The sequence below is a fragment of the Leptodactylus fuscus genome, chromosome 3 (genome assembly GCF_031893055.1).
Source record: "Leptodactylus fuscus isolate aLepFus1 chromosome 3, aLepFus1.hap2, whole genome shotgun sequence".
Taxonomy (NCBI): Eukaryota; Metazoa; Chordata; class Amphibia; order Anura; family Leptodactylidae; genus Leptodactylus; species Leptodactylus fuscus.
In genome coordinates this window covers 149,002,618-149,015,098 of record NC_134267.1, presented here as the reverse complement: position 1 = coordinate 149,015,098, position 12,481 = coordinate 149,002,618, and the positions used below count along the sequence as shown (strand labels likewise).

General features: G+C 39.3%; 1 protein-coding gene across 3 annotated transcripts in view; it reads right to left on the bottom strand.

Annotated features, from left to right (window-relative positions):
- Window positions 1-12,481, bottom strand: part of LPP (LIM domain containing preferred translocation partner in lipoma) — a 213,329-nt gene that overhangs the window by 47,005 nt on the left and 153,843 nt on the right. For all 3 annotated transcript variants that reach the window (XM_075268542.1, XM_075268543.1, XM_075268541.1), the window contains one exon: window positions 4,854-4,962. In XM_075268542.1, the coding sequence (XP_075124643.1) occupies window positions 4,854-4,962 (109 nt within the window). The remainder of the gene's footprint in view (window positions 1-4,853; window positions 4,963-12,481) is intronic.

Genomic DNA, 12,481 nt, shown 5'->3' with positions numbered 1-12,481 from the left:
AAGACAACCTTGTCAAAAACCGGCTAATTGCCTCAGGTATTTCTTTTGGCACCCCTAACAGAATGAAGATTCTGCTGGGGAATCCTACACTGAGCCTAGCATTTCTCCTCAAGTAGCCACTGCTGCAAACTGTAGCATTACATGGTGACCCTTTATCTGCTCAGACAGTAATACAAAGACTATTCAAGCATGTTAGATGGAAGTACAGAATGTCTCTCAGCTTGACTCTCACAGCGGGGAGCAGAAGAAGAGACCCCCTCTATGATATCCATATCCCTCACAGGGGCTATCTTCATGAGTCAACTCCTTTAAGGTCATTGTTCATATTTCTACTCTGTTCACCCAGAATACTGTTATTTTACAATATTAAAGTCAGAAGTATCTCATTCATATTCTCAAACACCTTTGAGATATTGTATGAATTAAATACTATGCTGTAACAGGGATGTTCTTGCGAGTGCAAAGGGCGCTATTCGGAGACCCACCACAAAGCACATTACTATGATCACATGAAAAACTGAACCTGCTACTGTGCACACTGTAGAAATGCCATTGTGGGACTCACAGGGACTGGGCATGCTAATGTGGGCACTAGAGATGCCCCTGGGTTATTGTTATGCGCGCACTACAGATAACCGTGAGAGCAATTTATCAAGCAGCCCTTTTTTCCAAGTGGATGTATTTGTAAGGGTACATGTGTTTTTTAAAAAGTATTCCATGCTACTGTAGATCATAGTTGGGTAACAGAGGTTGGCAGAAAACACAACTGGCATTACGAAAAGTCTGACTGTATTAAGATAAATTTAATTTGAGAAATTTATTTTGCCTACGTCAATAATAATAGAACGGCATGCTTAAAATTACACTTCATATTTAAAGCTTTGCAACAAGTTCTTATTTAATCAAGTCAATATATTTCATTAGCACATAACTGCATTACACCATCAGCGTCTATCACTGGTGGCATAGAAACTTAAAGAGCTCATGAGGTTTGTAGCCTGTAGCATTCAGAACTGTTACCAGGCAGGTAGAGGACCAGATTATAAGCAACTACAATGACATGTTGCTCCCAATATGACGGGAACTGGGTAAAAACTTGGTTTGTTCTATTTACACACTGTCAAATAGCAACTAAAATCCATTTTACTTCCCACCCACTTATCTTTATTTCCAATTATTAAAATCCCTGTAATTATTGAGATTAATGAACTAAAGGGATATTCCTATCTCAAGGATCCTATCTATACTGCTATCTTAAGTAAATTCAACAGATATCCTAAATACATTGCTTTAGCAATGTGGCTTTGATCGGCTGCCATGTTAGATTATCCATTCCATAGTTTACACAGTGTTTCCATAGTGTTTACACAGTGTTTCCATGGAGCACGACCTGTACCTGACAGGACAGAGGACAGAGCTAGGAGTCACTGCTCTCTGTGCGAGTGAGTGCTCTCACTGTTATCTACAGCTCTGCTGTCAAAACAATCAGTTCAGCTAATTACAGTTTGCTGATAAAGACTTGAGCAGTGTAGTTCTCTCTCTATAGAGATACAGTATCTATTCTCAATAAAGACATGGTAAGCGTTCTATACAAACCTGTGTAATGTAATATACATTTACTGTGCATATTTGATCTTTATATATATTAGATTTTTAGCAATCATAATAAATATCTCATGGTAAACGCAAAGTCTATATCAATTGTGATACTTCATAGTGTCCTGTTCATCAAATAGTCAAAGGCATGGACATAATTTTAGTGGCAACCCATTGCAGACTGAGCTATATTTACTGGACACCTGTAAAGCTTGCTATTGGACCACTAGAGTGCTCTAGAAGGACATCACTAAAGTATCCCAGATACATTTCCATGTCGACCTAATCAAAACCACTTCCGCACTTTGCATCCATACATATTAGTTAGTTCTCAGTTGCAATGTTGCACAAATGCGCTTTTGGGTGGTTAGCTCAAAGAGTTTTCACTGTATTAAAAAATGTTTAAGTGGATACTGCTGAGAACAGTGTTTGTCAAAGTAGTACTTGCAATGTGTCCATTGGCACAAATAAATTTGATATCAACGAGATATTTGCCAGTGGACATTTGCTCCAATATAATTCTCCATAAAAGCAATAGTGCAAGAGTACATTCGCCTTACAATCGCTTATCTCCTTCCCTTAGTGCTCACTCAGGGCTTTTTGAGAACATCGCTATGTAACTACGGCCAACTTGTCTGCATTATTTTTACTGAAAGATATCAAATTGCAGCTCCAAAATGGAAAATCATGTCTGCCACATCTGTATGTGTGAAGTGCTGAAGGTCTTCTTTACATGAATCCCATTATAAATTTTACCTCAGGTAAAATTGTTAATCTAATACAAGAATGGTTCTAAGAGAACATAGAATATGGAAGAAGAGTGACTAAGAACGCAGCATTGCATAGAAAAGCCTATTTATCACAAATACCTCCAACATTTTTAGTTTTATTCTGAAATAGATGAAACCATTAAAAGGAGTTAACTCAAACCCGGTTTCTACACACACTGTAATCTAATGGTACTAAATGGATAAAAAACTATTTACAACTGATTTATTTTTTTCTTAAACTCCCACTTTCTCAGGTTTATTTGTTCCAGCAGCTCCATTATGACACCTATGCTGGATCGTCTCTACTTGCCAGAAGAGAATGCCACTGCTCGGAGAAGCAGAGAAGCAGCATCTGCATCCTCATAGGGCAGAATAACAAGGACATCATTTATATGGACATACAATATCCATGCATGTCCTCTCTGCTTGATGGTATAGGTGGACACAGAGTATATTAGGAAATCCAGGGGTGCCACCACAGCTACCAATATAAATGATCACAGCAAATCATATCTTTATGCATTAATATTGTAATTTGTGTTACAAGTTCTTTACCTCTAAATAGAACATTTGTCATGGGATAACCCTTTTACAAAAGGTAACACTGAAGGGCAATGACCTCATTTAACCCAAAGGACTTACATTTAATTATCTGTAAACATTTTCCCCTTGACTTCCCATAAAGCCCGGAAGCCTGCTAGCATCTTTAATTAAATCCCTCTATTCAAAGCCTATCTGCTCCAATACAATTTTTAATATGCTAAGATCCGGCTTTCCATATTCTGACTAATATAGTTATTAGCTGACAGCTATGTGGATGCAGCAATTACCATGCTACATGGACCCAGGGCTGGGAATATTTCATGCAAATCGCAGGCACTGCCGCTACCGATTTGCCCTTTTCCAATTACTTGATCAATGGGCCATAATAACAGTGGATAAGCTGTCGGCTCCATACTAAATGAAATGGATGAATGGGAGATAAGTATGTGAAGACAATAAATTGGCAAAGACACAGACAGCGTAAAAAAGAAAATAAAAAGGTTTGATACATAAAGCTGGAGGAGATGATTAGCATTACAAGTGATAAAACAATTTGCTTTAATGACAGAAATTACTTCAGTTCAGCATGACGCTTGAGGCAGTCCCACTGTTTCCTCTATATCTATTGCATTTATAACAACTAAACAAAATTATACTTAACCTTTGACAATGTAACCCTTACTTTAAAGATGAAAACACTGTATAGCAAGTCATCAAAGATGTTTAAGGAATCCAGGTCAGTCTGGATGTACCGTGTAACAAACCCTACAATGCCGCTATGGGACTGCTTACTCCTCTCTATAACCCATTTAGTATTGCCATATGGGAAGTGATCTGAAAGGAGAAGTCTAAAGTTTCAAGTTATAATTTGCCTATCTTCGCTAAATAAATAAAAAAAAAAAAAAAAAGATACAGCTGCTCGAAAAAAAACAGTATTCAAATTCAGATGCGTGACAAAGTAAGACAACCAGCCACCAATCAGCTGTACAGTGGTGCCTCTGGTCTGTGTACTATACAGTGCACAGAGCCTGGAGCAGTTGTCTCCTTATTCTGTATAGGGGTTGTGTGCAGATAATGCAGCTCGGCTCTCATTGACTTCAATATTTGCTGAGCTTCAGTATGGAGCCAACTGCTTCCAGCTACATGCACTGTATAGTACACAGACTGGAGCCACCTCCAAATAGCTGAGCGTTGCAGGGGCTGGGCTGGCTGTCAGTCCCCCACCAATCAGATAGTTATGGACTGTCCCAAGGATAGGCCATAAATGAAAGCAAATCACAGACAACCCCTTTATGGATGGCAAAGGATAATGACTACAGAATGGCACTGGATAAATACATACATAAAAGTAGTGTGAATTAAGTGTAAATTATTGCTAAAATCAATACATATGTTGCTTACATATCTAAATAAAAAACAGTCACTCAGAAGAGCCATTTTAACAGACCTAAGAGGAAAATGACTACTGGGAACTCTAGAATGTTTTTACAAAAACTTCCTTTGCAAATACTACTTTTGCACTTAAATGAGCTTACCTTATGTCAGCACTATATAAGTGAATAAAAAGTAGTAATAATAAGCATCTATGATGGCGATCACTCTGTAGTGGATAAAATAATCAATTGCAATTTGGATGCCTTGCATTTAGAAGATGAGATTAAACAAGGGCGTACATACTATTAAACACCATGAAGCTGTGATGAACCTAGTTTGTTCCTTCACCTTTGCTACCGCTTGGTTAGAACCTATGCAGTAGATGCTTTCTCCAAAGGAAATGCATTGTTAGCAAACATGAGGGTGAGAAATTCGCTCAAGGGTCATGAAGATATACTGTGTGCATAGACCCTTGTCTATGCACACAGCACCAGAAAGGCAGGCAACTAGGTTTACAGTATTGTAGTTTTATCTACTTGTGCTCTTAAGAACAGTATGATCATTCCTCACCAAAATACTCTTCGGAAGGAGGGTTCTCCATGTCATACAGCATCTTCTTAGTGAGTCTGTCCAGTTCATCCTCAGGCCGAAGAACAGGACCTCCAGAAGGATAGGATGCCTGCAAAAGGAAGTATTTTGAAAGCTTTACACTTTGTCCCAAACAATAAGGTACAGCGCCATTCAATGCTAAGCAAGTAACTTGAACATAAAATATTAATAAATAAGGTACCTCTATATGGAAGAGAGTAAAGGGTTTTGTGGGATTACAATATTAAAGGACTATTATTAGGACAGGTCATCAACATCAGATTGGTGGGGTTAAGACTCCTGGACATTTGAAAAGGCTGTGACAGCCAATGTGGTGTTCACGCTTACTGTTACGGTTACTGTTTTTTTTGGGGGGTTTTTTGAACGGACATTTTTGTCATGCAGGACACTGTGCCCATGCAACCCCCCCCCCCCCCAACAAAAAAAAAACAAAACAAAAAACACAGTTTAATCGCAGAGAGGCTGCATACAGACACCAGCGGCTTACTTTAAAAACCCATTCAAATGAATGGGTTTTTTTAAAACTGACCACCAGCAAGCTCTCCCCTATGCAACTTTTCCAGGAATTAGGACGGAAACCTAAAGGGTGAACAGACACACAAGTGTGAATGCCCCCAGAGGGTTAAGGTCTCTTCATTCTTTACACTGGCCCATCTACCTGAATGCTTGGCAGCAGTAGTGCCTGTGCACAGTACGGCATTTTTGTCCCATTAAAGTATTAACCGAAACCTAAACAGGCCTTGAAGACATAAGAAATGAAACTGTGTTCAGAACAGGTTCTGTTTCATTCACTTGATGGCATGGGTTTTTATTAAATTGATATTTGCAACTTTAATACATAAACTGTGAAACATATTTCAAGATGCCTGATGTTGTTTGATAAATCTGCCATAGACTGTGTAGTCTCACTGTAAACCTATTAGTTCACTCCAGATAAGAGCGTTACAAAATAAGGCCATATTTGTTGGCAGCCCTACTGTAAACTAGTGTTTTGTTCTTGTAGGCAACCATTTGCTTTATAGCTGTAATCGATTGCTGAAGAGTCAGAGGGTTTTAGCCTAGTGTTTTAGGCCGAGATATATCTCCGGTTTATTGGGACTTTCAACTTTAGCTCTACGGGGACTAGTACAGCCACACAACCATTAAAAAACTTGCTTCTATTACACATATGGGCATGATCAATCTAAAGAGTAGAAATTGCCTGGTTCTAATATGTCGCCCGGGGCACTCATTTACTTGATTAGTACAAAATTTGGCGATTTTATTGGTGGTAAGGTAGGAGCGATTGTCGGTTGTGTACGGTGTCCCGGATAATTCGCTATATATGCATTTGGGACACTTACCTTGTTTGTCACTTGCTATAAGACTATTTCCTACCACTCATGTTCACATTTTTAATTTGCATAAAATCTTAAATTGTCTTAGATAAAATAGATCCTAAAACCGTCTACCATATTTTAGATTTGGAATAAATATGTGAGACTCTAGGAAAGTAAAACCAATACTAAAAGACTTTGTATTTATCCCGTTCTGCTCCCTATGTACAGAATTAACCCCTGATATGAGGACAATGTAAATGGATCCACCTATGCTCTGTAAAGTATGCAGTCCAGGCTTTCATCCCTTTGCTTGTATTCATAGCAGACTGTAAGGAATACTCGCTTCCTTTGTAATTAGATTCACAGAAAACATAGTAAGCGAGGCAAAAAGAACACAATGTTCAGAGCTGCCAGTCATGGTTAAATAATTAGTCACCATTACGTGAAGCAGCTCATGATGCTCCATGAAAGGAATCGCTCGCTATTATACAAGCTGCACAGTTTTGTAATTTGTACAATGCCAATATCCTGCTCCTAAATGACTGCTTACAGTCTGTAATGATAATGTGCGGTACACAGTATCTAGGTTCATCGGCGAATGCTTCATCACATACAGAAGTTGGCCAGAAGACAATGGTCAGAGTTACGTCATTTACCTGAACAAAGCATAATGCATTTCTAATGTGAGCTCATGGACACCAGCATAGTTACAATATGGGGTTGGCAATGTAACACCAAGTGCTAACACATACGAAGAATACAGTAAAGGTGCTGAAGTTGGGGCCTAAGCACACAATGGCCATCTCAATGTTATCACCTAATGGGAGGATATAGCGATAATTGACAGATTTCCAGTTCTCTGTACACTCTGGAGCAGAGGTGATAAGCCTTACCATACTACATATTGCGGACGCTATACTAAAATGCTGATGGTACGGAATCCCATAATAAAAACTCTGTGCGGTAGTTTCTATATACCGTAAATATCACATGGGGGCAATTTACATTGTAATTTTATGGAATGCCACAAAACTAAAGCATCAAGTCATGGAGTTATACACAATCATAATAGAAATGTTATTGCCAAATATGACGATCGCAGGGAAAACCTATTTGCATAATGGAAAATGGAAAAAAATACAAGGTGTTAAAACACATGAGAAAAAGCACAATATAGAAAATGAAGGTTGCATTCATTCAGAAACAGAGCTTAACCTGAATTTTGGCTAGTTTTGCAGCTCAGTTCTATTTAAAGAGGAACTTTCATGTCCCCTAATATAGAGCATGATATAAACCGGCAGAAGGGCGGGCCTTAAAGCTCAGTGTCACCCCCTGATGGCACACTTCAATGGTCTTCTACTGTGAAGGTTGGTGTCCCTATTCCCCAGCAATGACGCTGAGCTGTGAGGCCAGGACCTCTGATGGTGCAGTGATATTGATAGTCAAAACTAATGGCAGTGATATCTATGGAGCCGATAATCTGCACATTGTTAGGGCATGTAATATTCCACTGCAAAGTAAACTTAGAAGGCGTGAGAGAGCCTGAGCTGTAATACCACATAACCTGTGAACAGGTGTGGTGCTGATTTTAGAAGAAAGCAGAGGTTTTTTTTTTTTTTTTAACCCTGTACAATACATTTAATGCCATATTCTTTTGAAGAAGGTTTTGAAGTGGCGAATACATTATTTTTCTGCTCAGGTTATTGCTATAGTTTGGTAGGTTCTGCTTACCTTCATCTGCTTTATTCAGAAGACAAACCTCACAAACTATGAAGGTAATGCAACAAAAAGAATTATTGCTGTTGCTTCCTTTGTGAATTACTTTGTTGCAGTCTATGAAAGTTACCAAAAAAGTAGCTTTTTTATGCTGAACTTCTAGGAGACTGGTTAATACGACCACCAACTGAAAGTAAATGAATGCCGTCTTCATCTATTGCATCTGATATAGAGCAGGCTCCTTGGAATGTCATAATTTTGCGGTCCCCTAGATTTACGATGCCTCGACAGGGACAGAAAATAAGTGACTCTGTGGGTTTTGGCAGGGTGATTATGTAAATTGTCCAGCTGCTTGGTACAGAGAGAGGTGCAGAAGCACAGATAATAGCTGCTGAAGTGAGTCATTTAATCTGTGTTTTACTACATCTACAGCCGCGCTAATTTATCGATTCATATCCATTAAGATTATAAGCTTTTTATGTTGGTAACAGGCAAGATGATGACTAGTTCTTGAAGATGAAACTCTCCTAATCTTTATATGAAAGATTTCAGAGGGAACCACTTTCAGACAATTATGCCTTTCAATCTAAGAAAAGCCCACTCACATAACAGAATGGTTCAGTGACACAAAATCCAGCTTTTGGCCCTGTGATCATAACAGAATAACTTTCCAATTAGCAATTTACTACAGGGGTCCCCGGAAAAAAGGGAATAACTAAAACTATTAGCAAGATATCCAATTGGTTTATTTCCTGTGGCATAGAAGCCTGGCACGATAGGAGGGAATCAGTAGTAATAATGCTACTTGGATCCTTTAGTAAAGGCCGGGTGGTCCATCTTATTCTTATGGTAGAGTTGGAAGGGACCTCAAGGGCCATCGGGTCCAACCCCCTGCGAGTGCAGGTTTTCCTAAATCATCCCAGCTATATGTTTATCCAGATTCCGCTTGAAGATTTCCATTGATGGAGCGCCCACCACCTCCCGTGGCAGCCTATTCCACTCTCTCACTCCCCTCACTGTCAGAAAGTTTTTCCTAATGTCTAATCTGTATCTCTTTCCCTTTAGTTTCATCCCATTGCTTCTTGTACTTCCTTGTGCTAATGAGAATAGGGTAGATCCCTCTGCACTGTGACTACCTTTCAGATATTTGTAGACTGCTATTAAATCTCCCCTCAGCCTTCTCTTCTGCAAACTAAACAATCTCAGTTCTTTTAGCCGCTCCTCATAGGACATGGTTTGCAGACCTTCCACCATTTTGGTTGCTCTTCTCTGGACTTGCTCCAATATATCGATGTCTTTCTTGAACTGAGGCACCCAGAACTGTACACAGTATTCCAGGTGTGGTCTGACCAGGGAAGAGTACAGCGGAATAATGACCTCTCTTGATCTAGATTCAATGCTTGTCTTAATACATCCCAGAATTTTATTAGCCTTTTTTGCAGCAGCACCGCACTGTTTGCTCATGTTGAATTTGTGATCTACTATTATGCCCAAGTCCTTTTCCCCTATGCTATCACTTAGTTCTATTCCTCCCATACTATATATGTTTTTTACATTTCTGTTACCCAGATGTAGAACTTGGTATTTAACAGGGACAAATGCAATTTTGTTCGCCTCAGCCCATTGTTCCAGTGTGTCTAAGTCCTTTTGAATACACTCTCTCTCCTCTCTAGTGTTGGCTATTCCTCCTATCATCTGCAAATTTTATGAGTTCCCCAATAATTCCATCGTCCAGATCATTTATAAAGATATTAAAAAGTACTGGGCCCAGAACAGAGCCCTGCGGCACCCCGCTTTTGACTTTCTTCCAGTTCGATGTGTAGCCATTTAGTATTACTCATTGTGCCCAATCATTAAGCCAGTTGTAAATCCACCTAACTGATTTTTTGTCAAAGCCATACTTAATCATTTTTTCAATAAGAAGGTTATGTGATACTTTATCAAATGCCTTACTGAAGTCAAGATATACTATGTCCACGGCATTCCCTTGGTCCAACCATTCAGTGATTTTGTTGTAGAAGGAAATCAGGTTAGTCTGACAAGATTTATTGGTCATAAAGCCGTGCTGGCTCTGGTTAATTAATGCCTTCCCATCCAGGTACCGAAGTAAATGTTCCTTGACAATTTGCTCAAAGATTTTTCCTGCTATCGAGGTCAGACTTACCGGCCTGTAATTTCCTGAATCATCCCTTTTCCCCTTTTTGTAGATGGGGACAACATTTGCCCTTTTCCAATCTAAAGGGACCACGCCTGTTTCCCATGACTTTAAAGTGACTGTCATAATGAAATGCTGACAATGCATCTAAAAACATGCAGAGGTTTTAAAGAAGTTTTCCTATGCTATACATTTTTATCTACAGGATTTGACATGAAAGTCTCATAGATACGGGTCACAATCCACAACCGCTGTGAATGGACAGGTAGCCATGCAAATTGGTGTCTCTTTATTCAGATCTATGAAAGTTCTGAAAAATGCCAAGCAAGTTTACGAGGCCGTTTTCTGAACTCACAAAGAAATGGGATGTTACCTTTCAATCCACAAGGACTCAGGCCTGAGGGTCCCTTATCTTCTATTTTCCAGATCCTAGAAGTGGGACCTCCTTTATAAGACGTTTCTGTGCAATTGTCATAAATGCCTGACATGAGAAACTTACTTACGGTAAGTCTATTGTTTGGCTCTTAGAGAGCAAGTACATTATTGGTAAGGTTTACATTTATGTGTATCATGAGCATAAAAGGAAATTATCTTTTAGGTCATATGAGACTATTACTCCTGTAACAATTCACCAAGGACATCCCCCCTTGATGACTCAGCATATTGCGAGGATGGGAGAATGTTCCTTGCTCTATCAGTATATTATTGGAGGACTTTCTAAGCAAAATGGAGCTGTTAAAGCAGGGATATCCCTTTAATATCAGTGACACATTTCATGATCGTGCTTCCAAAAAAGCATAACACTGCAGAATATTTCTGATATGGTGTAGGACAGGGGTAGGGAACCTTTGGCTCTCCAGCTGCTGTGAAACTACAACTCCCAGCATGCTCCATTCACTTCCATGGGAGTTCCCAGAACAGCAGAGCCAGTATGCATGCTGGGAGTTGTAGTTTTGCAACAGCTGGAGAGTCGTACGTTCCCTACCCCTGGTGTAGGAGATCAATTTAACCCCTTTCCAACATCTGTATTATACAGCAAAGACTCGGCACTACAGCCCACGATCAGTGCCCACAACAGACCATTTGTATGGCATTTATTTGTATGCCAGGCTGCTTTAGGCAAATGCCAGTATGTTGCAATGCATTGTAATGCATTGCATTAGTGAACAGACCCCCTGGGGTTCAAGATCCCTTTGGATTTTTGTTAAAAGGTAATAATGTAAATAAAACAATAGAAATGGGGTATCTCCGGAATCATACCCAACCATAGAACACAGATGACATGCAATTTTGGCTACATAATGAATGCTGCAAAAACGAAGCCAATAAGAAAGTTGAAATTTTTTCCAGGCTTCCCAGTACATTGTACAGAATAATAAATGCTAACAATATGAAAAACTATTTGTCCTGCAAACATTAAGCCCTGCAAACATTAAGCCCTCATATGGCTCTGTGAATAGAAAAATAAAACGGCTATTGGGTTTGAAAAGCGGGGAGTCAAAAAGGGAGATCAGTGGGAAGGGGTTAAAAAAAGAATGATGTTCAGTGGTCAAAATTCAGTCCCAAACCAAGATGTTGGCATCTCCTTAGGCTGTATAATTAAAAAAAAACAAAAAAGGAAAAAAAGAACGAATACAGCCATAAAGGCTAAAATCATTTAGTTGGAGCCTTTGTGGTCAGATGATATATCGCTCATCTTTCCAAGGATGTCATAACCTCCACATATGAAAATTAGCTGCATATGTGTAAATATATTGAGACATTTCACCTTTCCATAGTCCTGTGAACACTCTTCACCCTGGCGCTTAGCACCTTGAAATAACAGTCAAAGACTACACACTTTCTTAAGAGTTTGAGTTCTCCTTCCGAAAAGGAGCGTAGCAGATTGTCAATAAGCTGTTACTAGACGGAGGGAGTCTGGCACGACAGATGTCCTTAAGTGCCCTTTCATCCTTCCTCTTATCCGAGAATTAAACTTTACAGAAGAAGAGACAGACAGATCGAGAATTATCTAAATGACTGCTTTATATGTTTGAATCATATGAACCTCTGCAGAGCCATTATTCCCCAAACATCAAAATCGCTGCTAAGCACTGCTTTAATACACAAGCTGCTCCACATAAGCTGTCCTTGTTTGAAATAATGAGCACAATATTTTTTTTATCCATTTCTGGTATGCACTACTGTAATTATAAAATACAGCGCAAAATCTGTACAAACAAAGCACCAAATGTCATGATCACCTACACCGCTAATACATGTGGGAGATTCTATTAAAACATACAATGTAACAATGCATAGATTTAACCTGCCTGCTTACATAAGGCACAGGCCATCATGGTGCAGAAAGGACAGATACCCTTTCATTACCTACTGTCGGGGAATACCTTCAAACCAAG